The 26,998-nt window shown below is 48.7% G+C and overlaps 2 protein-coding genes and 1 long non-coding RNA gene across 3 annotated transcripts; 2 read left to right on the top strand and 1 right to left on the bottom strand.

Annotated features, from left to right (window-relative positions):
- Nucleotides 1-3,442: 3,442 nt before the first annotated feature.
- LOC144722561 (uncharacterized) lies at nucleotides 3,443-9,554 on the top strand. The gene is made up of 5 exons (XM_078600733.1): nucleotides 3,443-3,569; nucleotides 6,191-6,251; nucleotides 6,862-6,964; nucleotides 7,628-7,855; nucleotides 8,855-9,554. Exons 1-5 carry the CDS (start codon nucleotides 3,492-3,494, stop codon nucleotides 9,360-9,362), a joined length of 978 nt encoding a protein of 325 aa, XP_078456859.1. The 5' UTR covers nucleotides 3,443-3,491; the 3' UTR covers nucleotides 9,363-9,554.
- Nucleotides 9,555-9,907: 353 nt separating this feature from the next.
- LOC144722562 (uncharacterized) lies at nucleotides 9,908-12,693 on the bottom strand. Its single transcript, XR_013586062.1, has 2 exons — nucleotides 12,614-12,693; nucleotides 9,908-11,236 (listed from the first exon to the last, which is right to left on the bottom strand). It is a non-coding gene; the product is annotated as an uncharacterized LOC144722562 (long non-coding RNA).
- A 1,237-nt stretch (nucleotides 12,694-13,930) lies between these two features.
- LOC144722558 (dual specificity tyrosine-phosphorylation-regulated kinase 4-like) lies at nucleotides 13,931-26,261 on the top strand. Its single transcript, XM_078600731.1, has 12 exons — nucleotides 13,931-13,994; nucleotides 15,541-15,622; nucleotides 16,671-16,819; nucleotides 17,296-17,432; nucleotides 18,929-19,072; nucleotides 20,055-20,193; nucleotides 20,924-21,005; nucleotides 21,687-21,856; nucleotides 22,903-22,963; nucleotides 23,574-23,676; nucleotides 24,339-24,560; nucleotides 25,561-26,261. Exons 1-12 carry the CDS (start codon nucleotides 13,989-13,991, stop codon nucleotides 26,063-26,065), a joined length of 1,800 nt encoding a protein of 599 aa, XP_078456857.1. The 5' UTR covers nucleotides 13,931-13,988; the 3' UTR covers nucleotides 26,066-26,261.
- The last annotated feature ends 737 nt before the right edge of the window (nucleotides 26,262-26,998 follow it).

Here is a 26,998-nt window from a genome sequence, read left to right as displayed (position 1 = left end):
CTTAACTAGGCAAACATGAACTCCCGGCGGCCCCCGCAGCCTCGCCGTTCAGCTGAGCCTGCAACCTTGAGAGAGAGACAACACTCTTATTCGTCTCACTGTGGTCATCCAACCTTCTTCTCTGGGAGGGTGATTAATTCCAGGACAAGGCCCCCTCACGTTCAGACGTGCAGTGGTTGTTAATCAGCCCCCTCTCCTGTGTACACAACCTTGAGCTGGGCTTATCTTGGCTACCTCAGCTGCAGAGAACAAGGCGTGTTTCTCCTCTCTGTGTGTACGTGTTCCAATTAGCTCGAAATCCCTAACACACAATCAGTGATGACCCCCGGCCTTCTGTGGCCGTGATCCAGACAAAGGCGCCTCTGCTTCCTTTCATTGCATTCGAGTCGACACTGTTCCATTATTCGCCCATGTGCTGAGGTCATAGATGGTTGGGCTTTTTGCTTTAACTGTCTGGCTGACTCTCCCACTGTCTCTGCCCTTGCAGGTGACACGTGCCCGTTTATCAGGCCTTATCTATCCCTGAAGCAAGGTTGCAATTCTGCCATCTTAGCCCTCCTCCCGTTCATTACTACAACACCTGGTGTTTTGCAGTTTGCTGCGCTTTGGTGTGTTTTCATTCATTATATATCAATGATGGAAGAAGGCTAGAATACAACAATGGGGCTCAAGAGGGCTATGGAACGTCAACGCAAGGACTATAACCAGGACTCCAATGTCGTCAAAGTCCTGGATGATTTCACTTTCAGAGGGCACTACTGCATCGTGCTGGAGCTGTTGAAGTAGGTACCACATGTTCCTCCATAGCGTGGTTACTTTTGACACTTGTGCCATCGACACATTGTAATACCGTGGCGCTGCCCTGTGTCTGCGAGGCTCAACCAGGACACACGTGGTTGCACTGGAGGCCCCTCCTCTTTTCTCTATCAACCCTTCCCCTGTTCACCTAGCCACACCCCATTCCATCAGCAGGGTGGTGACAGCGCAGTGGTGACGCTCATGCCTCTCGGCGAGAAGGGCCTTGGTTCGATTCTCAACTCGGGTGCTTTTCTGTTTAGTTTGTGTCTCCCCCCTGTTCTGGCGAATATGAGTAAGGGAGCGGTAGTGTAACAATTAGCACGCTGCACTAGAAACCGAGTCACCCAGGTTAAATTTCCACTCACGGCCAACACCAGTGACAATTATCTGAACCGGTCCTGGGCCTTCCCTAGGTCTCAGCCTCAAATAAGTAGGGATGTGCAAGATGCACGCACCCTCCTCCCATTCCCCAGCTAAGATCAGGTCTACCCCAATCACTATCACTACCCCTATCACTTACCCTTTCTGCTAGGACCAGGCTGTCTCCAACCCCTATCAATATCATTATCTCTATCACTACCCCTACAGCTACAAGCAGGCGTACCACAACCCCTCCTTAACCTGTCGCATGTTGTCCTGTCACCATAACCACACCACCACTTTTTACAACCCCACTCTTTATCTAAACCACAATCATGGCATGTACAATTTTTACAAATGCTGGAATAAGGTGCAATATAAATCGATATAATATACAAAATATAAGTGGGCAGATGTGCCATCTGATTTGGTTTATCAGCAAATACACCTAAACCCAAACAGGATTAATGATGAATAATAATATCGGTCATGAACGTGCATGGACAATAATATTATTGTCCTTATCAGAATGAGCATAGCATTGCAGGATGGTACTGACGCTACAAACGTCGTTGTTGTTGCTGCTGCCGCTGCCTCTCTCACAGGGAGAGTCTCCAGCAAGTGATTGAAGAAGCAGGGCTCCGGGGCTTGGAGATGGCGTTAATTAAAGCATACACCAGGGAAATCCTCACATTCCTGAAGCATATGAAGTTAAAGGAGGCCGTCCACGCAGCCATCAGGCCAGTAAGTGAACATGGTGTTCAATGCGTCTTTGGAGAAGAGTCGTGTTGTACCTCACAAGGTTCATGTGTTAGGCCTGTGTCTATTTGGAAGGAGGCAGGGTCACAGTAAAACTGGTGAAGATGATCCGGTATAAATTATGACTTTGGTGAAGAGGCATGTCTCTATTGGGGACTCACCACAGAGAAAACTGGCCACATTGATCACGGCGTTGGCCAAAACTTGGGAGACATGAACCGGAGCTAAAACGACAATTTTCAAAAAATATACCTAATGCGTATTTTGACCTGTTGGTTGCCCGTCAGCTTCGATTTTGCGAATGGAAAACTGAAAGGCAAATGCATGGTGGAAAGCATCACAGAATCCATGCACGTTGTCGATGATTTTTCGGGATTCATAAGCAGGCTCTCATACAGCTGTGCACTTCCTTCAGCTCTACTGTTGGAGCAACGGTTATCAGTTGTCGATAGCACCATCCCCTTTTACTTCGACAATATCTCAGTTATTAACACGCGTAAGCCACTAGCATCTCTCATCTTAACGAACTTGAAAGGGGCACCCCCAGTGATAGCTGTCAGAAAACAGCGATTGTCGCTGTGACTGACGCTTGGCAAGAGCGCGCCACCTCTTCTGATTCCCCTGTTTAATCTGTATTGTGGTACATGATCGATCCACTGCTGGTTGAATTCTATCAACATAACCTCTGTGTGTGAATCCCTTCTGCCTCTCTTCTAGAACAACATCATGGTCAAAGACACCGTGGCTGGCACCATTAGGGTCATGGATTTTAAGACCAGCTTTACTGTGGGAAGTCAACGTGAGTGACCTCATCTGCATGTGCCCAGCCACCGCATCCCCAAGCAGCTTTTGATCAGCCAGACAGATAGGGCTAAACGGGCATTGCACGGGCTAGAGAACATATTGACTGATGTGGTACAGAAGGATGTGGAGCTGATTGAACTTGCCAATGACTGGTACCAGCAGTGTCAAGATCAGCCTCTATGGAGGAGGCTTGTGAGGGACCCTGCTGGGTAGTTGGAGGCAGTTTCCCTCACAGCATTGAGCGGAGCACCGGGCAGCTTAAATGTAATGAGCTGGCACAGTGGAGAACACAGTTGGTGCATCTGCCAGTTATCTCAGTCAGTCAACCCATGGCACCTGGGTCTGTTCGGTGACCACCTACCAGAGGGCCTTCGACACTTCACGTCTTACAAGTACACCTAGCATGGCACAAGCACCATGTTGACGTCACTACCACTTCGTGGTGAATGGCGGATGTTGTAAATGTGCATACCCATGTCTGTCTGTGTATGTGTTTGAGTGTCTGCGTGTGTCCGTTGTGTATGGGGTCTATATCTGTCTTTGTGTGAGTGTCTGTGTGTGGGCATCTGTGTGTGGGCTTCTTTGTGTGCGTATCTATGTGACTGCATGTGTGATGATGATGCTGTTAAAGGCTAAGCGAGCACAGTGCATGTATTTTTTGTTGTTGTGATTGTGCAGCCAGACACGGTGATGCCCTGCCACACATAGCTCCGGAGATGTTGCTGGGCTATCATTTAACCTGCACTGCCGACATTTGGTCACTGGGCTGCATGGTAGCAGAGATGGCCACTGGAAAGCAATTATTCCAGCCCAACAACGAAGACGATTTTCTTCTGTCCTGCATGGAGGTATTTCGCACAATGTCCGCTCGTGGGTTAGGGGGGGCCGTATGGTGATTTGGCGAATTACAGCTGTTTGTGCTGTGTGCGTATTTACACGTGCGTGTGTGTGTACATGTGTATCTTGTACATGTGTGTACACGGTAGTTGTGGTGCCACAGCGACGGGGCCGCTCTGCCGAGCCAGGGAGCCGCCCGGCTTCCCCCACCGCACTGCCCCCCATCACCCCCCCACATAAGCACACACCCGCACGCATTTTCCCCCACCCATAGAGCTGGAAGGGGAGGTTACCTGGCCGACCGGTTTTTATCCGAGAAACCCTTATCGGGGTTAACTCTCACAGTTTCCGGCGATCAGGGAATTGGACGACCTCCCCCGTGCTACGTTGCGTCGCGGCGCTGCGACCAGCCTTAATATGGTGTGGTCGCGGCATGGGGCATTCGGCCACCGCGGTGGAGGCGCATTTTCCCCCCACACACACCCCCACGGGTCGACGAGACAGGCGGAGGAGGGAGGGGACAGCATGAATAGCAGGACCGCATGGGCTCTTGCGCATAGTCATGGAGGGTTGGGAACATTACGCTTGAGCGCGCAGGCCCCATTGTTAGGAAGGGTAAGGGAGTAATTAGGATGTACGCCGCCAACGCCGCTCACTGATTAGCATATCAAAAGCGCCCGGAACCGCCGTGCGCGGGCTCGAGGTGCACGAGCCCATTGTTCAGCGCAGCCTCCCTTTGAGGTAGGGAGGATAAATAGGGGGGCAAAAAGGGGAAATCGCTCTCTTCTCTCCAGGCCAGCGGACCAGCGGCGGCTCCAGCCAGCGACCCGGACGTCCGTGCGACGTATCGAGGTACCTCCGCGGGCGCCAAACAGTGAGTGGGGAGGTGAAGTAGGATAATAGCCGATAAATAGGGAATAGGTACCGGTTTAGTGGAATAGGCCAGCCTCGTCGACTCACTGATTCAACATCAATTCGCAGGTAGCATATAATAAATCATTAATAGCGAAGCGTGGTCTCGCGTGATCTTGTCGTGCAGTGTCGCGTGGGGAGCTGCGTGTGTGTGCGTGCGTCCACCCCGGGTGCGATACAGGTGCGCGATCATAACGCGAGTAGTCAGGGGTGAGTGTAGTGCTGCGGCTCGCCTTGAGGGAGCGCTACACAGAGCGGCGCGAGAGTGGGTGTCGCGTGTGTTCACTCCGTGTGTGATACAGGTGCGCGATCATAACGTGAGTTGAGTTGGAGTGCGCGGAGCGGCGTGTGTGTGGGAGTGCGCATACGTTCGTTACGTGTCGGATACGGATGCGCATTGGTAACGTGCCGCACAGGGCTATAGACGGGCACACGCTCGCAGTGTACGAGAGCTGTACGTAGCGATGTAAAGAGGGGGAGTGTGGCGTTCGATTGATGATGCTGTGCGCACGTATGCTCGCAGCGTGGGAGCGCGGCGCGAGGCTGTAACAGTAGGGGCGTCGCGTTCGAATGCCGGCGAAACTGTAGCGGGTAATAGGGAGGTGGGGTAACGTAAACGGAATAGGGGATGCAGGCGGGAGGGACCCCGGGGGCCAACGGCCCCCACATAGTGTAGCGGTTAACACGGTGCGCTACGAACCTGGAGACCCAAGTTCTATTCTGGCTCTCAGCCAACACGTGACGATTATCTGAACCGGTCGTGGGCCTCCCCTAGGTCGACTCAGACTCCAATGAGTACCTGGTGCAGTGTAAACATCACCACTAGGGAGAAAAAGGCGGCCAGGAGTGGTGTTGGCCACCCACCCCCCTCGTGTGGCGTGTCAGCCTTCAGAGGTGCTCCTCGCTAACATCACTTGCCCCAAGTCTGTTTAGGTTATACCGGGGATCTTTGTCTTGTACATGTGTGTACACGTGTTTGTCTTGTCTATGTGTGTGACCAAAAGTATGTTAAAGCTATATGGGGGATATTTGTCTTTGCCTTTGTGTATAGAATGTGTGGTGCAGTAGTTAGTGCACCGCGCTGTGCTACAAACCCCAGCAGAGACCCGAGTTTGATTCCCACTCATGGCCACTGCCACCACCAGCACCGGTGGCAGCAATTGATCCTCATGGTGGTACACCAGGGTACCAAATAATACAAAATGGCCGAGGCAATTAAATATTTTATTTCTGGGACACTTTTTTTTCCAGGGGTGTACTTAACTCCGCGACTGGGGTACCAATCAATGCGAAATCAGTGCTACTCCGCGATGTCGAAACACCAAATATTAGCATTAAAAAATCCGTTTTCGAAAAATTAAACTTTTAAGAGTGCATTGTGTACAGCTCGTTGAGATGAGTCGATTACCGCATCGCCGACCATCACCAGACTAAAAATTACTGCATCACGGACATTATGCGAGAGCCGGGGAACTATGGTACCCTGGGGTACCGCCCTGAGGTTCAATTATCAGAACTGGTCCCGAGGCCTCCTAGATCAACTCCCCTTCAAATAAGTACCTAGTTTGGTGTGTGACGTACCTGGGGCGATGTGATCAACCATGCCCTCGTGTGCCACAGTTCCAGCCTCAATACATGCTGCTACTTGCTTACAGCACTTGCCCCAACAGTCTACTAAGGCTTTATGATTGACCTCTGTCTTTGTCTGAACCGTGTGCAGAGGCTGGGTGTGCCCCCAAGAAACTTCATACATGCCGCTCCTTACGGATTGATATACTTTGGTAAGTTAAAAGGGGTGGCTTGGGGCTGTTATTGCGTAATTCCAACGGAGTGATGTGTTTTTTTTCTGAGTAGAAGGGTTGGTAGGTGGATGGGTAGATGGATGGGTAGGTGTGTGCGTGGGTGTGAGGGGGTGGCGGGGATAAGTTGCAAAACAACACCCTACCTCAAAGGTGGTGCTGGTCGGTAACGCTGTGGTAAGCAATGCCAAGGGAGGGAAGGTCAATTTCAACATGCAATTCCCCTCATGGGGCCTGTAGCCACCACTGAGGCCAATGGGTGCGAGAGGCTGGTAACCCCTCCACCTTAAATTTAATTACCACAGCCAGTCATCTCAATCAGTAAACCCATGGTACCGGAGTCTGTCCCATGACCTCCTGTCAGTGAGCTTTTGACACTTCAGGTGGCCTTAAAGTGCACATAGCCTGGTACAAGCGCCATGGTGATGTCACTGCCACTTAGTGGCAAATGGCGGTTATTGTTGTTGAGTAGGCCGTGGGGGGATGGTTAGGTGAGTGGGTTGGCGAGTGAGTGGGTGGGTGGATAGGTGGGTGAGTGATGTGGTTTGTAACTATGTATATCTCTCTCTTCCGCTGTGCATGGCCCCTGCAGGTGGTTGGAAGAAACCATACAGCCTGCCGGGGAGCTTCCCACTACACTCTGTGCTCAAGAGCCAGGACACGGAGTTTGTGGACTTTATCAGCCACTGCCTCCAGTAAGAACTGCCTCCTCTCCCTCTTCCCCCTGCTGCCCCCCACGAGGATTCCTCATCACTCAATCTCCTCCAAATTATTGGTGATCACTCTCCATCGATCACCAGCTCCACCCTCTCATTCTTACTCATCTCCTGGGTCCAGAGTTGGTGGACTGTGTCCATTGTTGCCTACAGTAGATACAGTAAGACAACCTCCCGCCTGCCCATTCCCCTCTCCCACGCCTCCCCACAAGGATTCTCAAAACAGTCACTCTCCTTCAAGTAATCGTTAGAGACACCCATAGGCCCCCATTTTTTTCTTCCTCTTCGTCTGATCCGAAAGTCCAAAATTTGAATCACAAAACTCTACATGTGGAGAATGAGGTACGTCTGGGTCACGTCGTCACCGCTGAGCCATATCACAAGAGGTGGAGCTGATGTGGTACAGGAGGATGTGGAACTGAGTGAACCTGCCGATGACCTGTACCAGCAGTGTCAAGATCGGTGTCTGTGGAGGCCCATGAAAGATGGGCAGTGGCAGGCTAAGTGCATTTTTAGGCTACTGAGGCAGTGGAGTACTCCCCGCTGCTGGTGAAAATTCCTTGACCTCGTGGAAGAAGGGAAGAAACGTAAATCCTTGAAACGTGCCTCTCACCACGTGTGCCCCCGCGTGCCTCTCAACAGATGGGATCCAAATCTTCGGATGACTCCCACTCAGGCGCTCGCACACAGTTGGCTTCAGGGCATGGCCGAGGTCCATGATCAAGGGGCAGCCACGGCCACAACCAGCACCACCATTACCACCGCTACCACCACCACCACTGCTAGCAGTGTGCAGGGCCTGATAGCGCTGAGATCCAGAGAAGAGGGCTCCGGAGAATACGATGCAAAGTCTGGAGCCGCTGAGCCACGGTAAGCAACTCTGCATGTGTCCTGTGTATGTGTTTATTATTTTTTATCATTATTACTATGCTTGTTTACCCAGAATGAACATCATTGAGTCTCAAGACAAAATATTCAAGAGGGCCCTGCCAAGTTTTATTCGCAGTAGGGAACAAAGTTGCTGTGTGTGATCCCAATTGAGTGCTTTAGAGGTCGATTTTGATCCAAGACCAGTGGTATTGTATTTGTGGGTTCAGTTTCGGGGAAGAAGCTGCTGAACCCAGAGGAAACCCATGCAGAACGGGGGGAGAACACAAGTGCATTCCAGCCTACCCCACGTGTACATTCATCTGTAGACCGATTTATTTTCCATAATTGGTTTGTGGGTGAGCCACATAACCATGCGGCCAAATCTTCACCATCTAACCCTTCATTCACCGTAAAATGCGTTGAGGTGCGAGATGTGATATGTAAGTGCCTCATTGCGTTGTAAAGCACTCTGAGATGCCATCGAAGTCAAGATGGGCAGCTTTATCTAACACGAATCACCATCAGATATTTTTACAACAATCGTGCATGGGTGATGCGGCCCAGCGGCAGCACTCTTGATGGTTATTACTGCCATGACAGGATGTCAATACATGATGCACCCTCTCCTTTGCAGTGGATGTTGAAGATCTCCCCTAAGTTCGTTCAAAACGAGTAGGCCGTTGTGTGCCAGGGGTCATATTTGCCCCAATTAGAATATATCATGAAAACAAAAAGAAATCATGACAAATGACTTAGTTGTATTTACAAAGCAACGCTGCCTGCTACTGTGACACTACAGCAGACTGAATGAGACACAGTGGCACATTCCTTCGTGATAATCTTGTCCCATCAGAATGACAGCTCTGACATGAAACGTACTCAATTTTTTTCATTGTTATTAAGCTCGGTTTAATCTGCCACACCAACGGGAGATGGGGAGGTGACTGCAATCTCTGTCATAGCAAAAGGTGGAGTCGTGTCGTGCGTGTGTCTTCACAGAGTGAAACCGGTGCAGCCCACCTCACTTGCCCAGACCTCTGAAGAGGAAACAGAGGTTGTGGTGGAAAATGAGGGAGACCAAAAGACTGAGGTGGAGGAGGAAGAGAAAACGGAGGAACAGGATCAGGAGACAGAGGAGGAGACAGAGGAGGAGATGGATAAGGGGGCAAATATGGTGGAGGAAGAGAAGATGGTGGTAGAGGAGATGATGGTGCAGGAGGTTGAGAAGTTAGAGAATGAGGTGACGGACGTGGAGGAGGAAGAGGAGACGGAGGAGACGGCGGAAGAGGAGCCGGAGGAGGAGGAGCCGGAGGAGACGGAGGAGCCGGATAAGGGGGGAAATATGGTAGTGGAGGAGATGATGGTGCAGGTGTTTGAGAAGTTGGAGGAGGAAAAGGAGATGAAGGAAATGAATAAGAAGCGAGGGTGCATGGCTCGTGTGGGGAGAGCAATACGCTCACTCCTCCGCCGCGTGCTACTGTGCGGTGGCCGGTCCACCCCACAGTAGGGGTGGTAGTGGTGGTGGTCGTACATTTGTGTAAACCACGAATGCTATCACCACACCACCCACCCTCCCCCCGTGATACACATTTTTAGTCTATTAGTGTAATATATTTTTAGTCTATTTCTGTATATATTTTGTTTATTGCTGTACATATTTCCTTGGATACAATGCATTTAATAAACCGTCCTAATTTATTCACATTTTTGTTCAGAGTTACATTATTGCTTTACTTGTGGTGTGGTCAATGGATATTGTTCGGTGGATCAAACCGAAACAAGGTTTTATTCGAAAATCTGTGGCTGCTGATTCTCTGGCTGGCTGGAGACTGCAAACTCACCCAGAAGCCGGGCCACAAGGACTTGGGCTCAGGGTTAGCGGCAGTAACAACCGACTTGCTTTAAATATTGCTCCAGAAGAACACCGTCATACTTTGGTTCTTCAGATGGTGCAGGTTTTAAAAAGACAACTGAATGTGTGCTGTCTTGTCTGAAGTATGGCAACAGTTTCCGACAATGCCTGTGCATACAGTGAACGTCATGACACATTCGTTTGAGCTTGGTGCAACAATTATTGACGATTGAGAAATGCAACATTTGTCATCATCGCGTTCAGTGATTAAGTAGAATATGCTGGCAAATATCTCCTTAATGTCGTACATGTTTTCCCAACTGTGAAAAATGTATGATTGAAAGTTGCCTCCATGTGCAGATGGTAATATTTCTGGTTCTGGTCCAACAGTGACCACTATTGGATGCTGCGTGTAAAAAACGTGTTATGGGAGCCAATAGTGGTTTGGATAACAAACATTGCATTGTTTCAATCCAGGAAATCACTGTATGGGTTTCTCAGTGTTGATAATGGTTTCAAAGGAACAGCACATCGCAACAGCGCATTCCAAATGGTGTCGAACGCACTGCCTGTAATCTGGTTAGTAAGGAACACGTTTGGTTTTAAATGGATACAACTCGACCTTCTGCCATATTCATCATTATGGACCCCGATTTGTAAGCAATAATCACGCAAACCTAGCACCTGATTTATTTGAGTCGCTAAGCTCACGAGCAACAGGGCTTTTGTGGCGAGGTTTTAATGTACCCCCGGTTAGCACGGTTGGCTATGTACGCTGCAAATGAAGTTGGAGAAGGCGAGGGCTCCTAAAATGACTGCAAGGCAAGGTTTTGTGACCCACATAGCACAGGGGCGACAGTGCCGGCTGGAGCCATCGCTGTTGGAACCGCATGGGCAGGGGACCCAGAAGGTGTCCTCCATCCCACCATCTGCACCAGTAGAACCACCACAACCAACAACCATAACTAAAACCACAACTAGAACCACAGTTATAACCACAACTGTAACCAAAACCAACAACTACAATTATAACCACACCCACAATTATCACCATAATATATAACCACAATTCTAAGTACTAAAACTATGGACACAACTATAACCACAACCATAATATAATCACAACTATAACCATAAAATAACCACTACAACTATAACCACACCTCCGGTTAGCACAAGTGGCTACGTACGGTGCGAAATAAGTTCAACACACCTACAAAGACAAAATAAAAAGATCTCCCGTACAGCATTTAACAGACTGTCGGGGCAAGTGCTGTTAGCGAGCACCTATGGAGGCCGGCAGTGTGCCACACAAGCGGGTGGGTGGAAAGCCCCATACCCGACCGTCTTTGTCTCCTGAGTGGCGATGTTTATTACACACAGCAACAGGTACTCATTTGAGGCAGAGTCGACGTAGGGGAGGCCCTGGACTGGTTCAGATGATCGTCACTGGTGTTGGCCGTGAGCGGGAATCGAACTTGTGTCCACGGGTTTGTAGCGCGGCGTGTTGACCGCGACTCTACCGCTCCCTACACATACATAAACGACCATGACAGCCAACATAACCACCTTCATCACAAATATAACCACAAAAACATAACATAACCATCACAACTTTGACCACAACAACCACCAACAACAATCACAATTAACCACAACCATAACCACAAAAACCATAACATAACCACCATAGCTATAACTACAACCACCACGACCTCAACTATAACAACTATATCCATGACCACCGCAACCACCACGTACACAACTATTGCCACAAAAAATATAACCCCCACAACTATAATATCCACCACCTACACAACCACACTTAACCATAACCAAAAGCACTATAACCAACATAACCACCTAAACCACAACTAAAACCTCAACTACCACAACCATAACAAGCAACAAAACCACCACAACAACCACATTGATCCTGCTACTCTCACACCACCGACACAACCACTGTGTCAAGGCTCTATGTCCCTGTGTGTCTCCGTGTGTCTCCGCGTGTCACTGTGTGGGTGAGTCGATGGGTTAGAGTGGTGAGTTGGTGGGTGGGTGAGTTGGTGGGTGGGTGAGTTGATGGGTGGGTGAGTTGGTGGGTGGGTGAGTTGGTGGGTGGGTGAGTTGGTGGGTGGGTGAGTTGGTGGGTGTGTGGGCGATGGAATGGAACCTGCACCTCTGCCGCACGTGGTGGGGTAAAGGGTGGGTACGCTCACCTTGCTCCAACACGTGTAGATCATTTTCGATTTAAAGCTTTCGTGACTGCAGGGATTCATCTTCTTGGTTCTTTCGGTAAAGTCACGTAGAAGGGAAGTAATAAAAGAATAAAAATAAAACACAATAAAATAATTCTCACGACGTTTCGGCCACAACGCAAGCAGCCGTCTTCAGGTCGCCTCGACGGACCTGGTTTTCACATGAAGACGGCTGCTTGCGTTGTGGCCGGAACGTCGTGAGAATTATTTTATTGTTTTATTTTTATTATTTTATTACTTACCTTCTACGTGACTTTACTGAAAGAACCAAGAAGACGTGTAGATCAGCGTGGAAGAAGAGACCAAATACCCTATTTAGCGGCCTCTAGTGGAGGCCCATTCCGCCAGCAGGCGATTGGCCTCCACAATAAATCATTCCGTGCAGAGATGAAGCAAAGTCTCCTTGACTCATCCCATCAGCCGTACGGCCGTCTGGGAGTGCCTCTCATCAGCAGCAATGGCTCAACTCGAGCGCCACTCTGGGCCGGTTTCCACCTTCAGTGCCTCATCAGCAGCAGCAGAAGAGCCGGGCTCTGCTTGAACCGATGCCGCGAGCCCAGCAGCTGTTTAGAAGCTTGCGGCTGTGGACCGCCTTTGTCTCTCCCCCACCACTGCTGAGGTGTCCACACCATGCGAGGTTCTCACCTTCAGGCTGAGTCGACCCTGAGGAGGCCCAGACAGCGAACCGTTTCAGAAGTTGGCGCCACTCGCCCCGGCAGAAGCGGGGGAGGGGGTATGGGGGGAGGGGGCTGGAGGGGGGAGGAGTTGAGAGATAGTGACGTCATGTAGGGCGTGGTTTCCTGGCCCCGCCCCCACTTGCCTCTGGCAGTTTGTGCGATAGGCGGCGGTAGAGGTGCAGAGAGCAGCAGCAGCCGCGAGTGGAGATCAGCTGAGGAGTGGATCCCCGCTGTGGATTAGTGGTGGTGTGTTAGTGGTGGTGTGTTAGTGGTGGTGTGTTCGTGGTGGTGTGTTCGTGGTGGTGGTGTGTTCGTGGTGGTGTGTTAGTGGTGGTGTGTTCGTGGTGGTGTTCGTGGTGGTGTGTTAGTGGTCGTGGGGTTGTTGTTAGTAGTGGTGTTCGTGGGGTTGTTGTTAGTGGTGGGGTTGTTAGTGGTGGTGGGGTTGTTAGTGGTGGTGTAAGTAGTGGTCTGTTTTCGTGGAGGTGTTAGTGGAGGGAGGGGGGCATAGGGGGGGGGGAATGTGCTGAGGGGGAGGAGCTCCGGACTGCGACGTCACGGAGGGCGTGGTTTCCTGGCCCCGCCCCCCACGTGCCTCTGGCAGTTTGGGCGAAAGGCGGCGATCGAGAGGCGCGGAGAGACGACATCGTCCAGCAGCTGAAGCCATCGGAGCGAGACTCGACGAGGTGAGGATTATGTGAGGGTGTGAGTCTGTGTCGTGGGTTCGCGGTGAGGGTGTGAGTACGTGTTGATGTGGGTTCATGGTGAAGATGTGAGTCAGTGTTGATGATGTGGGTTCATGGTGAAGATGTGAGTCAGTGTTGATGATGTGGGTTCATGGTGAAGATGTGAGTCTGTGTTGGTGACGTGGATTCGTGCCGATTGTGGGTTATTGCTGATGATGTGGTTTCATGTTGAGTGTATGAGTCCGTATTGATGATACGAGTCCATGATATTTACATAGGTTCATGGTCATGAAGTGAGTCCATGTTGTTTCTGTGGATTCGTGGTGATGTTCTGAGTCCGTGCTGATGATGTGAGTTCGTGTTGATGTGAGTCCGTATTGATGAGGCAAGCCCATGTTATTCATGTGGGTTTATGGTGATATATGTATGTATGTTGAACTTCTTTCGCACAGTACATAGCCAACCGTGCTGATCAGAGTCGGTGTTGATGATGTGAGTCCGTGCTGTGACCTGATTCGTGCTGTGACATGGGAACCAGTTACGTCACACACCCTCGACTCTGCATGACCCTCTCCTCTCTCCCCCGCTCTCCACGCAGACCCGGACGACGCGAGGAACGACGTGAGCTCTGTACACAACGCTGCTCTGCAAGTCGCTGCCATGGAAGTAAGTGTGGGTCCCTCGACTCGCGCGGTGAAGTATGAGGTGAACGTGTGTTCTCCACTCTCCATCCATGTGCCTGTTGCCTAGCTGTCTACATGGGTGTGCATCTGCTTGCCTACCCGTGTGTATGTGTGTGTTTCTATCAGAATGTATTTCTGAGATCCTGTCTGTGTACCTGCCTGTCTATGTATAAACATTTAGAGCAGTCTTATCTATCCACTGTTGGATGAAGGCCTTCCTCATCGAGCCACTGGCACCTCTCACAATCTAGCGATGGAATAATCTGGCCATCGCATGCTCTGCATTCTATGATACTATTTCATAGCTCCATCTCGATGGCGGACGTTTTCTCAGATGCGTTCCTGCCACTCCGTTATTGGCTGTCACTTCGTTATTATTCTTAACGATCAACCAATCAACCATCACCATCCCCCTTCTGACCGTGGCGTGTCCTGGCCCAGCCCCACTCAGTTTTCTTAACATTTTGAATGATCCCATTAACCTGTGTGTCTTCCAATCCACGTGTTCCTCTTTCTGTCTCAATGTAAATCCAAGTGTGGCATCTTGATATCAGACAAACATCCCAATGCTGAGATTTGACATCAGAATCAGAATCTTTATTTAGACTGTAAGAATCCAATGACCTACGAAGCTTGTTTTCACAGATGTCCAGTATGGGAGGGTCAGCAAGTTACAACAGCAAACAATATAAAATAGGAGTGCAAAATAGAAAAATGGAAAGCAAGTCAGTAACTTTCAATCAATAATTAATTATACAAGTCTTATTTATCAATATTGGGAAACCATATTCTTTAGGTCTTTCGGTAAAGTCACGTAGATAGGTTCAAATTAAAAATAAATTAACGAAAAATGACGACGTTTTAATCATAACACAAGCGATCGTCATCAGGAGGAAAACAGAGGGGGAAAACTGCTCAAAGCAGACTGTTTTAAAGGTTTAAAATGGGTGTAGCCACGTACCGTCGGCTCTGCGATCTTACATTAACATGCTAATCTCTCACATTAACATAGCCACCTCAGCGTGCTCGCCGTGGAGGCCACTCTCCGATCTTACATTAACATGCTAATTTCTCATATTAACATCACTAGCCCCGCCCACTTCGTTTATGACCCTTGGGCTTGCACCCATTTTGAACTTTTAAAGAAGTCTGCTTTTAGCAGCTTTCCCCCTCTGTTTTCTTCCTGATGACGATCGCTTGTGTTGTGATCGAAACGTCACGTTTTTTCTTTTAATTTGAACCTATCTACGTGACTTTACGGAAATACCCAAAGATTATGAATTCCTGCAGTCACGAAAGCTTTAAGTCAAGATTTAATATTGGGAAAAGCAGCAAAAACAACAACAAAGCAGTCCTCAGCCACACCAATATATCACATAGCCCATCAATAAACTTGCACATTAACTTTGAACTATCAGCAGGACCCTCCTGAATGTGGAGCCCAGATATCATCGGTGCTTGCTCAGTACTCACCTACTGCACTTAACACCTTGTTGAATCCTATGTGGGGAACCTTTGTCTTTGTGTAGATGAGCAACGCTGAAGGTGGAAGCAATGGCGGGTCTTGCGACACTGTGGTTACTGCCTCCATCCGGAGAAGATCACCCAAAGGTAATAATAGTCATGTGAGACGTAACAGTGGCCATGTTGCAGGGGTGATGTCATGTCGACTATGTTGCATGGATGATGTCAAGGTGGCCATGTTGCATGGGGGGGATATGTATTTTTCTTCTGATTAGCAGCTGAATGACTGGTACAGTGAGAGTGATAATGTAGAGCCTAGCAGTCGCTCTTTTGGAAGCTAGAGTTTGGAGTTAACTAGAACTCCAATATTTACTTTGATCTCTTTCTCACATGATGGTTACAATAATTGTTCAATCCTAGTCTGCCAGACTTTCTACAAACTGATGATTATCTATGCACTGGCCTCAGTACTGTAACAACAAAAACACATCAATAGCCACATAAGCCAGTGTGGCATCACAACTTTACGTGGCAGGGTGTAAGCATAACGGCAACACTCGTGTCTCACAGCAGGAAGGTCCTGGGTTTGATTCCTCATTCGAGCACCTTCCTGTGTGTAGTTTCTATATTCTTCCCCAGTTCTGAAGAACGTGAGGGAGTGAGAGTGTGTGTGAGTGTGTGTGGGCATATGGGTATCCCAGTTTCATCCCATCGCTACAAAAATAACCACACAATGTATTGGCCAAAACATTCCAATCCTGAAATATTTACCTGACAAATCCCTCAACTTAGGATCACACATATCAGCACCAGCATTGCTCCCATTCTGCAAAAGATCTGCAGGAACCTCCTGAAAAGGAGTCTTGAGACTGAGTGAGGCTGTCCTATATAAAACGCGCTTCGATGATAAAATATTACGTACAGTTCTTCTTCTTGGTTCTTTCGGTAAAGTCACGTAGAAGGGAAATAATAAAAATACAACATAATAAAATACAATTATCACGACGTTTCGGGCACAACGCAAGCAGCCGTCCTCAGGTGAAGAACAGGTCTGTCGGAAAGACGCTGTCTTTTTATTATTTTATTATTTCCCTTCTACGTGACTTTACCGAAAGAACCAAGAAGATGAATCCCTGCAGTCACGAAAGCTTTAAATCGAAATCACTTACAGTTATTGTTTTTCTCATGTCCGCAGAAATCCTGGGTCTTATTGGCCCTCAACTAACTCGCCGAGAGAAGGCAGAACTTGCCGCCATGAAAGACATCTGGTACTATACGTTCCACAACGATTCCCGGGGCACCAATAACTATGGCTACGACGACGAAGAGCATAATTACATTCTGGTGAGACTCACAACAAAACACCTAATTGGGGTGGTCACATAACCCAGCAGTAGCAGGGTTCGTGGTTTCTTGTTATTACACCTGAAGTAGCAACCAGGGCGGCTGCCCTGATTGCTACTTCAGGCCTCATTATCATCTTCATCATGCACAGCATCATCACACGCAGTATCTTCACACAGTATAATCACTCACTGCGTGATGACGTGCAGTGTCCTTGCACACAGCATTATCAGACACAGTATGGTCTTCCAACCAAACATGAAAATTCCCAGCATGACAGAGCTCTCTCTCCTACCAACACACACACACAATGAAAATGTATCATGCTTCAGTTCGTCACAACTGTGAATCAGGTTATTAAATTGTACCCGCGACATTCCTGTCCAACCGAGCACTGAATTAACAGGGGGGGTGAATGAGTGTTGATGATGGGAGTTGGTGCCCTCACCCCTGACCTCTGTTTGATTGTCGCTCAGGACCCACATGTGCACCTCAACTACCGTTATGAGGTGCTCAAGACAATTGTGGTGGGAGATCAAGGCCAGGTCATCGAGTGTCGTGACCACAAGACAAATAACATCGTGGTCGTGAAGATGTTGGTCACACCCTTAAGGTAAGACTCCACAGAGGCACCGTAATGAGGCCATGTGGAAGTGAAACTCGTGCCTCACAGCGAGAAGTGGGCCTGGGTTCGACTCCTGAATTGGGCGCCCTTCCGTGTAGAGTTAGTATGTTCGCCATCTCTTCTGCATTGGTTCCCTCCGCGTTCTCCAGTTTCTCGTGGCGAGATTTTAACTCCCTCGCCTGGTATGCAGGAGGTCGTGGGTTCAATGACACCTATATATTTGTAGTGATCTCCCCGTGGCAGCATGGATTTTCTTCGGGTCCTCCAGTTTTTTACTCTACATTTAGAAACATGCATTTAGAGTATTTGGCTGCTATAACGTGATAAGCCACTTGGTGAAGCTATCATCTATGGCCATGTCGCCTCTAGAAAATAGCTATATAGGTCAGTGGGCCTTACCTAGTAAAATTTAAAATAGTTTTGTTTAATGGTTTCAGTTTCTTCCTCAAGCTTAAAAAACACATACAGTGTAACTGGTATTGGACCAAACATCCCAATACTGAAAAATCACCTCCACATGACTCAACTACTGTGATTATAAATAACATTGGCGCCAACTGTGCAACTACTGCAGACTCTGTCAGTGAAACATAGCGCCTTCCTGAGTTGTGCTCGCCTTGCAATATGAGACCCACATTCAGAGCCATGGCTCAGCTCTAGCTCAGCCTCGAACTCTCAGTCTTAGGCTCTGGCTTGAGTCACTTGGCTGCTATTAAATATGCTTGAGCAGCTCAGCCATAGCTCGGCACAGGCTCAGCTCCTACAAAATCCTGAGCATTCCTTGGACCACGCTCGGAGCTGGCTCAAGTTAATCACAGTCACACATCAGGGAATTACTCTATTCAGGCAGCACCCCAAACCCCCTTTTCTCCCTAGCTAATTTTATCCTCTTCCCAAACCTTTCTGAAACTTTTCATGGTTCTCTACCACCAATCCCTCTTAATTTGTTCAGTCTCTCCCAATTTAATCCCCTTATTTGCATTAAGTTTTCTCTGACGACCAATCTTTGCAGTGGCTTTTGGCTAGCCTTTGAACAAAGAGGGTCACTGCATCTCACGCTTTCAGATGCACTTCTGTGGCCGTCTGGAACGCTCTTCCTTCCGATATTAGAAAGTCACTGAAACTATGTACTTTTAAATCTAAATTGAAAACAAATTTCTTTAGAACTGCTGTTCGTCTTAAGTTTGTTGTCCTTCCCACGCATCTCCGATTACCATGGTTGGCTATGTACAGTGCAAATGAAGTTCAGCATACATATGTACAATCCTATTTGAATGGCTCTCTACCTTCAAATCCGATTGTGTGCCATATGTCGGCCACTTTTCCCGTGATAGCTCCTCGGTAATGAAAGTTGAGCACTTCAAACTCACAAAGCCGTTAGACCCAGTGAATGTATATGTATTTATTTATTTCCGAATAGGCGTTACTTCGGGGCATCCTTTACACAAGTCTAAGTGATTAACTTGTGGATTTCCTCTGTGCAGCTCCACGGATGAAATATTGGAGATGGGGCTCAAGAGGGCTATGGAACGTCAACGCAAGGACTATAACCAGGACTCCAATGTCGTCAAAGTCCTGGATGATTTCACTTTCAGAGGGCACTACTGCATCGTGCTGGAGCTGTTGAAGTAGGTACCACATGTTCCTCCATAGCGTGGTTACTTTTGACACTTGTGCCATCGACACATTGTAATACCGTGGCGCTGCCCTGTGTCTGCGAGGCTCAACCAGGACACACGTGGTTGCACTGGAGGCCCCTCCTCTTTTCTCTATCAACCCTTCCCCTGTTCACCTCGCCACACCCCATTCCATCAGCAGGGTGGTGACAGCGCAGTGGTGACGCTCATGCCTCTCGGCGAGAAGGGCCTTGGTTCGATTCTCAACTCGGGTGCTTTTCTGTTTAGTTTGTGTCTCCCCCCCTGTTCTGGCGAATATGAGTAAGGGAGCGGTAGTGTAACAATTAGCACGCTGCACTAGAAACCGAGTCACCCAGGTTCAATTTCCACTCACGGCCAACACCAGTGACAATTATCTGAACCGGTCCTGGGCCTTCCCTAGGTCTCAGCCTCAAATAAGTAGGGATGTGCAAGATGCACGCACCCTCCTCCCATTCCCCAGCTAAGATCAGGTCTACCCCAATCACTATCACTACCCCAATCACTTACCCTTTCTGCTAGGACCAGGCTGTCTACAACCCCTATCAATATCATTATCTCTATCACTACCCCTACAGCTACAAGCAGGCGTACCACAACCCCTCCTTAACCTGTCGCATGTTGTCCTGTCACCATAACCACACCACCACTTTTTACAACCCCACTCTTTATCTAAACCACAATCATGGCATGTACAATTTTTACAAATGCTGGAATAAGGTGCAATATAAATCGATATAATATACAAAATATAAGTGGGCAGATGTGCCATCTGATTTGGTTTATCAGCAAATACACCTAAACCCAAACAGGATTAATGATGAATAATAATATCGGTCATGAACGTGCATGGACAATAATATTATTGTCCTTATCAGAATGAGCATAGCATTGCAGGATGGTACTGACGCTACAAACGTCGTTGTTGTTGCTGCTGCCGCTGCCTCTCTCACAGGGAGAGTCTCCAGCAAGTGATTGAAGAAGCAGGGCTCCGGGGCTTGGACATGGCGTTAATTAAAGCATACACCAGGGAAATCCTCACATTCCTGAAGCATATGGAGTTAAAGGAGGCCGTCCACGCAGCCATCAGGCCAGTAAGTGAACATGGTGTTCAATGCGCCTTTGGAGAAGAGTCGTGTTGTACCTCACAAGGTTCATGTGTTAGGCCTGTGTCTATTTGGAAGGAGGCAGGGTCACAGTAAAACTGGTGAAGATGATCCGGTAGAAATTATGACTTTGGTGAAGAGGCATGTCTATATTGGGGACTCACCACAGAGAAAACTGGCCACATTGATCATGGCGTTGGCCAAAACTTGGGAGACATGAACCGGAGCTAAAACGACAATTTTCAAAAAATATACCTAATGCATATTTTGACCTGTTGGTTGCCCGTCAGCTTCGATTTTGCGAATGGAAAACTGAAAGGCAAATGCATGGTGGAAAGCATCACAGAATCCATGCACGTTGTCTGATTTTTCGGGATTCATAAGCAGGCTCTCATACAGCTGTGCACTTCCTTCAGCTCTACTGTTGGAGCAACGGTGATCAGTTGTCGATAGCACCATCCCCTTTTACTTCGACAATATCTCAGTTATTAACACGCGTAAGCCACTCGCATCTCTCATCTTAACGAACTTGAAAGGGGCACCCCCAGTGATAGCTGTCAGAAAACAGTGATTGTCGCTGTGACTGACGCTTGGCAAGAGTGCGCCACCTCTTCTGATTCCCCTGTTTAATCTGTATTGTGGTACATGATCGATCCACTGCTGGTTGAATTATATCAACATAACCTCTGTGTGTGAATCCCTTCTGCCTCTCTTCTAGAACAACATCATGGTCAAAGACACCGTGGCTGGCACCATTAGGGTCATGGATTTTAAGACCAGCTTTACTGTGGGAAGTCAACGTGAGTGACCTCATCTGCGTGTGCCCAGCCACCGCATCCCCAAGCAGCTTTTGATCAGCCAGACAGATAGGGCTAAACGGGCATTGCACGGGCTAGAGAACATATTGACTGATGTGGTACAGAAGGATGTGGAGCTGATTGAACTTGCCAATGACTGGTACCAGCAGTGTCAAGATCAGCCTCTGGAGGAGGCTTGTGAGGGACCCTGCTGGGTAGTTGGAGGCAGTTTCCCTCACAGCATTGAGCGGAGCACCGGGCAGCTTAAATGTAATGAGGTGGCACAGTGGAGAACACAGTTGGTGCATCTGCCAGTTATCTCAGTCAGTCAACCCATGGCACCTGGGTCTGTTCGGTGACCACCTACCAGAGGGCCTTCGACACTTCACGTCTTACAAGTACACCTAGCATGGCACAAGCACCATGTTGACGTCACTACCACTTCGTGGTGAATGGCGGATGTTGTAAATGTGCATACCCATGTCTGTCTGTGTATGTGTTTGAGTGTCTGCGTGTGTCCGTTGTGTATGGGGTCTATGTCTGTCTTTGTGTGAGTGTCTGTGTGTGGGCATCTGTGTGTGGGCTTCTTTGTGTGCGTATCTATGTGACTGCATGTGTGATGATGATGCTGTTAAAGGCTAAGCGAGCACAGTGCATGTATTTTTTGTTGTTGTGATTGTGCAGCCAGACACGGTGATGCCCTGCCATACATAGCTCCGGAGATGTTGCTGGGCTATCATTTAACCTGCACTGCCGACATTTGGTCACTGGGCTGCATGGTAGCAGAGATGGCCACTGGAAAGCAATTATTCCAGCCCAACAACGAAGACGATTTTCTTCTGTCCTGCATGGAGGTATTTCGCACAATGTCCGCTCGTGGGTTAGGGGGGGCCGTATGGTGATTTGGCGAATTACAGCTGTTTGTGCTGTGTGCGTATTTACACGTGCGTGTGTGTGTACATGTGTATCTTGTACACGGTAGTGTAGCGGTTAACACGGTGCGCTACGAACCTGGAGACCCAAGTTCTATTCTGGCTCTCAGCCAACACGTGACGATTATCTGAACCGGTCGTGGGCCTCCTCGCTAACATCACTTGCCCCAAGTCTGTTTAGGTTATACCGGGGATCTTTGTCTTGTACATGTGTGTACACGTGTTTGTCTTGTCTATGTGTGTGACCAAAAGTATGTTAAAGCTATATGGGGGATATTTGTCTTTGCCTTTGTGTATAGAATGTGTGGTGCAGTAGTTAGTGCACCGCGCTGTGCTACAAACCCCAGCAGAGACCCGAGTTTGATTCCCACTCATGGCCACTGCCACCACCAGCACCGGTGGCAGCAATTGATCCTCATGGTGGTACACCAGGGTACCAAATAATACAAAATGGCCGAGGCAATTAAATATTTTATTTCTGGGACACTTTTTTTTCCAGGGGTGTACTTAACTCCGCGACTGGGGTACCAATCAATGCGAAATCAGTGCTACTCCGCGATGTCGAAACACCAAATATTAGCATTAAAAAATCCGTTTTCGAAAAATTAAACTTTTAAGAGTGCATTGTGTACAGCTCGTTGAGATGAGTCGATTACCGCATCGCCGACCATCACCAGACTAAAAATGACTGCATCACGGACATTATGCGAGAGCCGGGGAACTATGGTACCCTGGGGTACCGCCCTGAGGTTCAATTATCAGAACTGGTCCCGAGGCCTCCTAGATCAACTCCGCTTCAAATAAGTACCTAATTTGGTGTGTGACGTACCTGGGGCGATGTGATCAACCATGCCCTCGTGTGCCACAGTTCCAGCCTCAATACATGCTGCTACTTGCTTACAGCACTTGCCCCAACAGTCTACTAAGGCTTTATGATTGACCTCTGTCTTTGTCTGAACCGTGTGCAGAGGCTGGGTGTGCCCCCAAGAAACTTCATACATGCCGCTCCTTACGGATTGATATACTTTGGTAAGTTAAAAGGGGTGGCTTGGGGCTGTTATTGCGTAATTCCAACGGAGTGATGTGTTTTTTTTCTGAGTAGAAGGGTTGGTAGGTGGATGGGTAGATGGATGGGTAGGCGTGTGCGTGGGTGTGAGGGGGTGGCGGGGATAAGTTGCAAAACAACACCCTACCTCAAAGGTGGTGCTGGTCGGTAACGCTGTGGTAAGCAATGCCAAGGGAGGGAAGGTCAATTTCAACATGCAATTCCCCTCATGGGGCCTGTAGCCACCACTGAGGCCAATGGGTGCGAGAGGCTGGTAACCCCTCCACCTTCAATTTAATTACCACAGCCAGTCATCTCAATCAGTCAACCCATGGTACCGGAGTCTGTCCCATGACCTCCTGTCAGTGAGCTTTTGACACTTCAGGTGGCCTTAAAGTGCACATAGCCTGGTACAAGCGCCATGGTGATGTCACTGCCACTTAGTGGCAAATGGCGGTTATTGTTGTTGAGTAGGCCGTGGGGGGATGGTTAGGTGAGTGGGTTGGCGAGTGAGTGGGTGGGTGGATAGGTGGGTGGGTGATGTGGTTTGTAACTATGTATATCTCTCTCTTCCGCTGTGCATGGCCCCTGCAGGTGGTTGGAAGAAACCATACAGCCTGCCGGGGAGCTTCCCACTACACTCTGTGCTCAAGAGCCAGGACACGGAGTTTGTGGACTTTATCAGCCACTGCCTCCAGTAAGAACTGCCTCCTCTCCCTCTTCCCCCTGCTGCCCCCCACGAGGATTCCTCATCACTCAATCTCCTCCAAATTATTGGTGATCACTCTCCATCGATCACCAGCTCCACCCTCTCATTCTTACTCATCTCCTGGGTCCAGAGTTGGTGGACTGTGTCCATTGTTGCCTACAGTAGATACAGTAAGACAACCTCCCGCCTGCCCATTCCCCTCTCCCACGCCTCCCCACAAGGATTCTCAAAACAGTCACTCTCCTTCAAGTAATCGTTAGAGACACCCATAGGCCCCCATTTTTTTCTTCCTCTTCGTCTGATCCGAAAGTCCAAAATTTGAATCACAAAACTCTACATGTGGAGAATGTGGTACGTCTGGGTCACGTCGTCACCGCTGAGCCATATCACAAGAGGTGGAGCTGATGTGGTACAGGAGGATGTGGAACTGAGTGAACCTGCCGATGACCTGTACCAGCAGTGTCAAGATCGGTGTCTGTGGAGGCCCATGAAAGATGGGCAGTGGCAGGCTAAGTGCATTTTTAGGCTACTGGGCAGTGGAGTACTCCCCGCTGCTGGTGAAAATTCCTGGACCTCGTGGAAGAAGGGAAGAAACGTAAATCCTTGAAACGTGCCTCTCACCACGTGTGCCCCCGCGTGCCTCTCAACAGATGGGATCCAAATCTTCGGATGACTCCCACTCAGGCGCTCGCACACAGTTGGCTTCAGGGCATGGCCGAGGTCCATGATCAAGGGGCAGCCACGGCCACAACCAGCACCACCATTACCACCGCTACCACCACCACTGCTAGCAGTGTGCAGGGCCTGATAGCGCTGAGATCCAAAGAGGGCTCCGGAGAATACGATGCAAAGTCTGGAGCCGCTGAGCCACGGTAAGCAACTCTGCATGTGTCCTGTGTATGTGTTTATTATTTTTTTATCATTATTACTATGCTTGTTTACCCAGAATGAACATCATTGAGTCTCAAGACAAAATATTCAAGAGGGCCCTGCCAAGTTTTGTTCGCAGTAGGGAACAAAGTTGCTGTGTGTGATCCCAATTGAGTGCTTTAGAGGTCGATTTTGATCCAAGACCAGTGGTATTGTATTTGTGGGTTCAGTTTCGGGGAAGAAGCTGCTGAACCCAGAGGAAACCCATGCAGAATGGGGGGAGAACACAAGTGCATTCCAGCCTACCCCACGTGTACATTCATCTGTAGATCGATTTATTTTCCATAATTGGTTTGTGGGTGAGCCACATAACCATGCGGCCAAATCTTCACCATCTAACCCTTCATTCACCGTAAAGTGCGTTGAGGTGCGAGATGTGATATGTAAGTGCCTCATTGCGTTGTAAAGCACTCTGAGATGCCATCGAAGTCAAGATGGGCAGCTTTATCTAACACGAATCACCATCAGATATTTTTACAACAATCGTGCATGGGTGATGCGGCCCAGCGGCAGCACTCTTGATGGTTATTACTGCCATGACAGGATGTCAATACATGATGCACCCTCTCCTTTGCAGTGGATGTTGAAGATTTCCCCTAAGTTCGTTCAAAACGAGTAGGCCATTGTGTGCCAGGGGTCATATTTGCCCCAATTAGAATATATCATGAAAACAAAAAGAAATCATGACAAATAACTTAGTTGTATTTACAAAGCAACGCTGCCTGCTACTGTGACACTACAGCAGACTGAATGAGACACAGTGGCACATTCCTTCGTGATAATCTTGTCCCATCAGAATGACAGCTCTGACATGAAACGTACTCAATTTTTTTCATTGTTATTAAGCTCGGTTTAATCTGCCACACCAACGGGAGATGGGGAGGTGACTGCAATCTCTGTCATAGCAAAAGGTGGAGTCGTGTCGTGCGTGTGTCTTCACAGAGTGAAACCGGTGCAGCCCACCTCACTTGCCCAGACCTCTGAAGAGGAAACAGAGGTTGTGGTGGAAAATGAGGGAGACCAAAAGACTGAGGTGGAGGAGGAAGAGAAAACGGAGGAACAGGATCAGGAGACAGAGGAGGAGATGGATAAGGGGGCAAATATGGTGGAGGAAGAGAAGATGGTGGTGGAGGAGATGATGGTGCAGGAGGTTGAGAAGTTAGAGAATGAGGTGACGGACGTGGAGGAGGAAGAGGAGACGGAGGAGACGGCGGAAGAGGAGCCGGAGGAGGAGGAGCCGGAGGAGACGGAGGAGACGGAGGAGCCGGATAAGGGGGGAAATATGGTAGTGGAGGAGATGATGGTGCAGGTGTTTGAGAAGTTGGAGGAGGAAAAGGAGATGAAGGAAATGAATAAGAAGCGAGGGTGCATGGCTCGTGTGGGGAGAGCAATACGCTCACTCCTCCGCCGCGTGCTACTGTGCGGTGGCCGGTCCACCCCACAGTAGGGGTGGTAGTGGTGGTGGTCGTACATTTGTGTAAACCACGAATGCTATCACCACACCACCCACCCTCCCCCCGTGATACACATTTTTAGTCTATTAGTGTAAATATTTTTAGTCTATTTCTGTATATATTTTGTCTATTGCTGTACATATTTCCTTGGATACAATACATTTAATAAACCGTCTTAATTTATTCACATTTTTGTTCAGAGTTACATTATTGCTTTACTTGTGGTGTGGTCAATGGATATTGTTCGGTGGATCAAACCGAAACAAGGTTTTATTCGAAAATCTGTGGCTGCTGATTCTCTGGCTGGCTGGAGACTGCAAACTCACCCAGAAGCCAGGCCACAAGGACTTGGGCTCAGGGTTAGCGGCAGTAACAACCGACTTGCTTTAAATATTGCTCCAGAAGAACACCGTCATACTTTGGTTCTTCAGATGGTGCAGGCTTTAAAAAGACAACTGAATGTGTGCTGTCTTGTCTGAAGTATGGCAACAGTTTCCGACAATGCCTGTGCATACAGTGAACGTCATGACACATCCAGAATGGGTTCCTTTGAGCTTGGTGCAACAATTATTGACGAATGAGAAATGCAACATTTGTCATCATCGCGTACAGTGATTAAGTAGAATATGCTGGCAAATATCTCCTTAATGTCGTACATGTTTTCCCAACTGTGAAAAATGTATGATTGAAAGTTGCCTCCATGTGCAGATGGTAATATTTCTGGTTCTGGTCCAACAGTGACCACTATTGGATGCTGCGTCTAAAAAACGTGTTATGGAAGCCAATAGTGGTTTGGATAACAAACATTGCATTGTTTCAATCCAGGAAATCACTGTGTGGGTTTCTCAGTGTTGATAATGGTTTCAAAGCAACAGCACATCGCAACAGCGCATTCCAAATGGTGTCGAACGCACTGCCTGTAATCT

The sequence above is a fragment of the Lampetra planeri genome, chromosome 15 (genome assembly GCF_965212315.1).
Source record: "Lampetra planeri chromosome 15, kcLamPlan1.2.h2, whole genome shotgun sequence".
NCBI lineage: Eukaryota > Metazoa > Chordata > Hyperoartia > Petromyzontiformes > Petromyzontidae > Lampetra > Lampetra planeri.
Note: the sequence above shows the minus strand (reverse complement) of the source record. Positions and strands in the feature narration are given on the sequence as shown.

Bases quoted from the DNA above. Each gene is read 5' to 3' on its own strand.
- LOC144722558 (XM_078600731.1), top strand. The intron at 21,006-21,686 runs GTGAGTGACCTC...GTGATTGTGCAG, and splicing joins CTTTACTGTGGGAAGTCAAC to CCAGACACGGTGATGCCCTG. The intron at 21,857-22,902 runs GTATTTCGCACA...AACCGTGTGCAG, and splicing joins TTCTTCTGTCCTGCATGGAG to AGGCTGGGTGTGCCCCCAAG.
- LOC144722561 (XM_078600733.1), top strand. From the start codon at position 3,492: ATGGTAGCAGAGATGGCCACTGGAAAGCAATTATTCCAGCCCAACAAC. The intron at 6,252-6,861 runs GTAAGTTAAAAG...TGGCCCCTGCAG, and splicing joins TTACGGATTGATATACTTTG to GTGGTTGGAAGAAACCATAC. The intron at 7,856-8,854 runs GTAAGCAACTCT...GTGTCTTCACAG, and splicing joins TCTGGAGCCGCTGAGCCACG to AGTGAAACCGGTGCAGCCCA.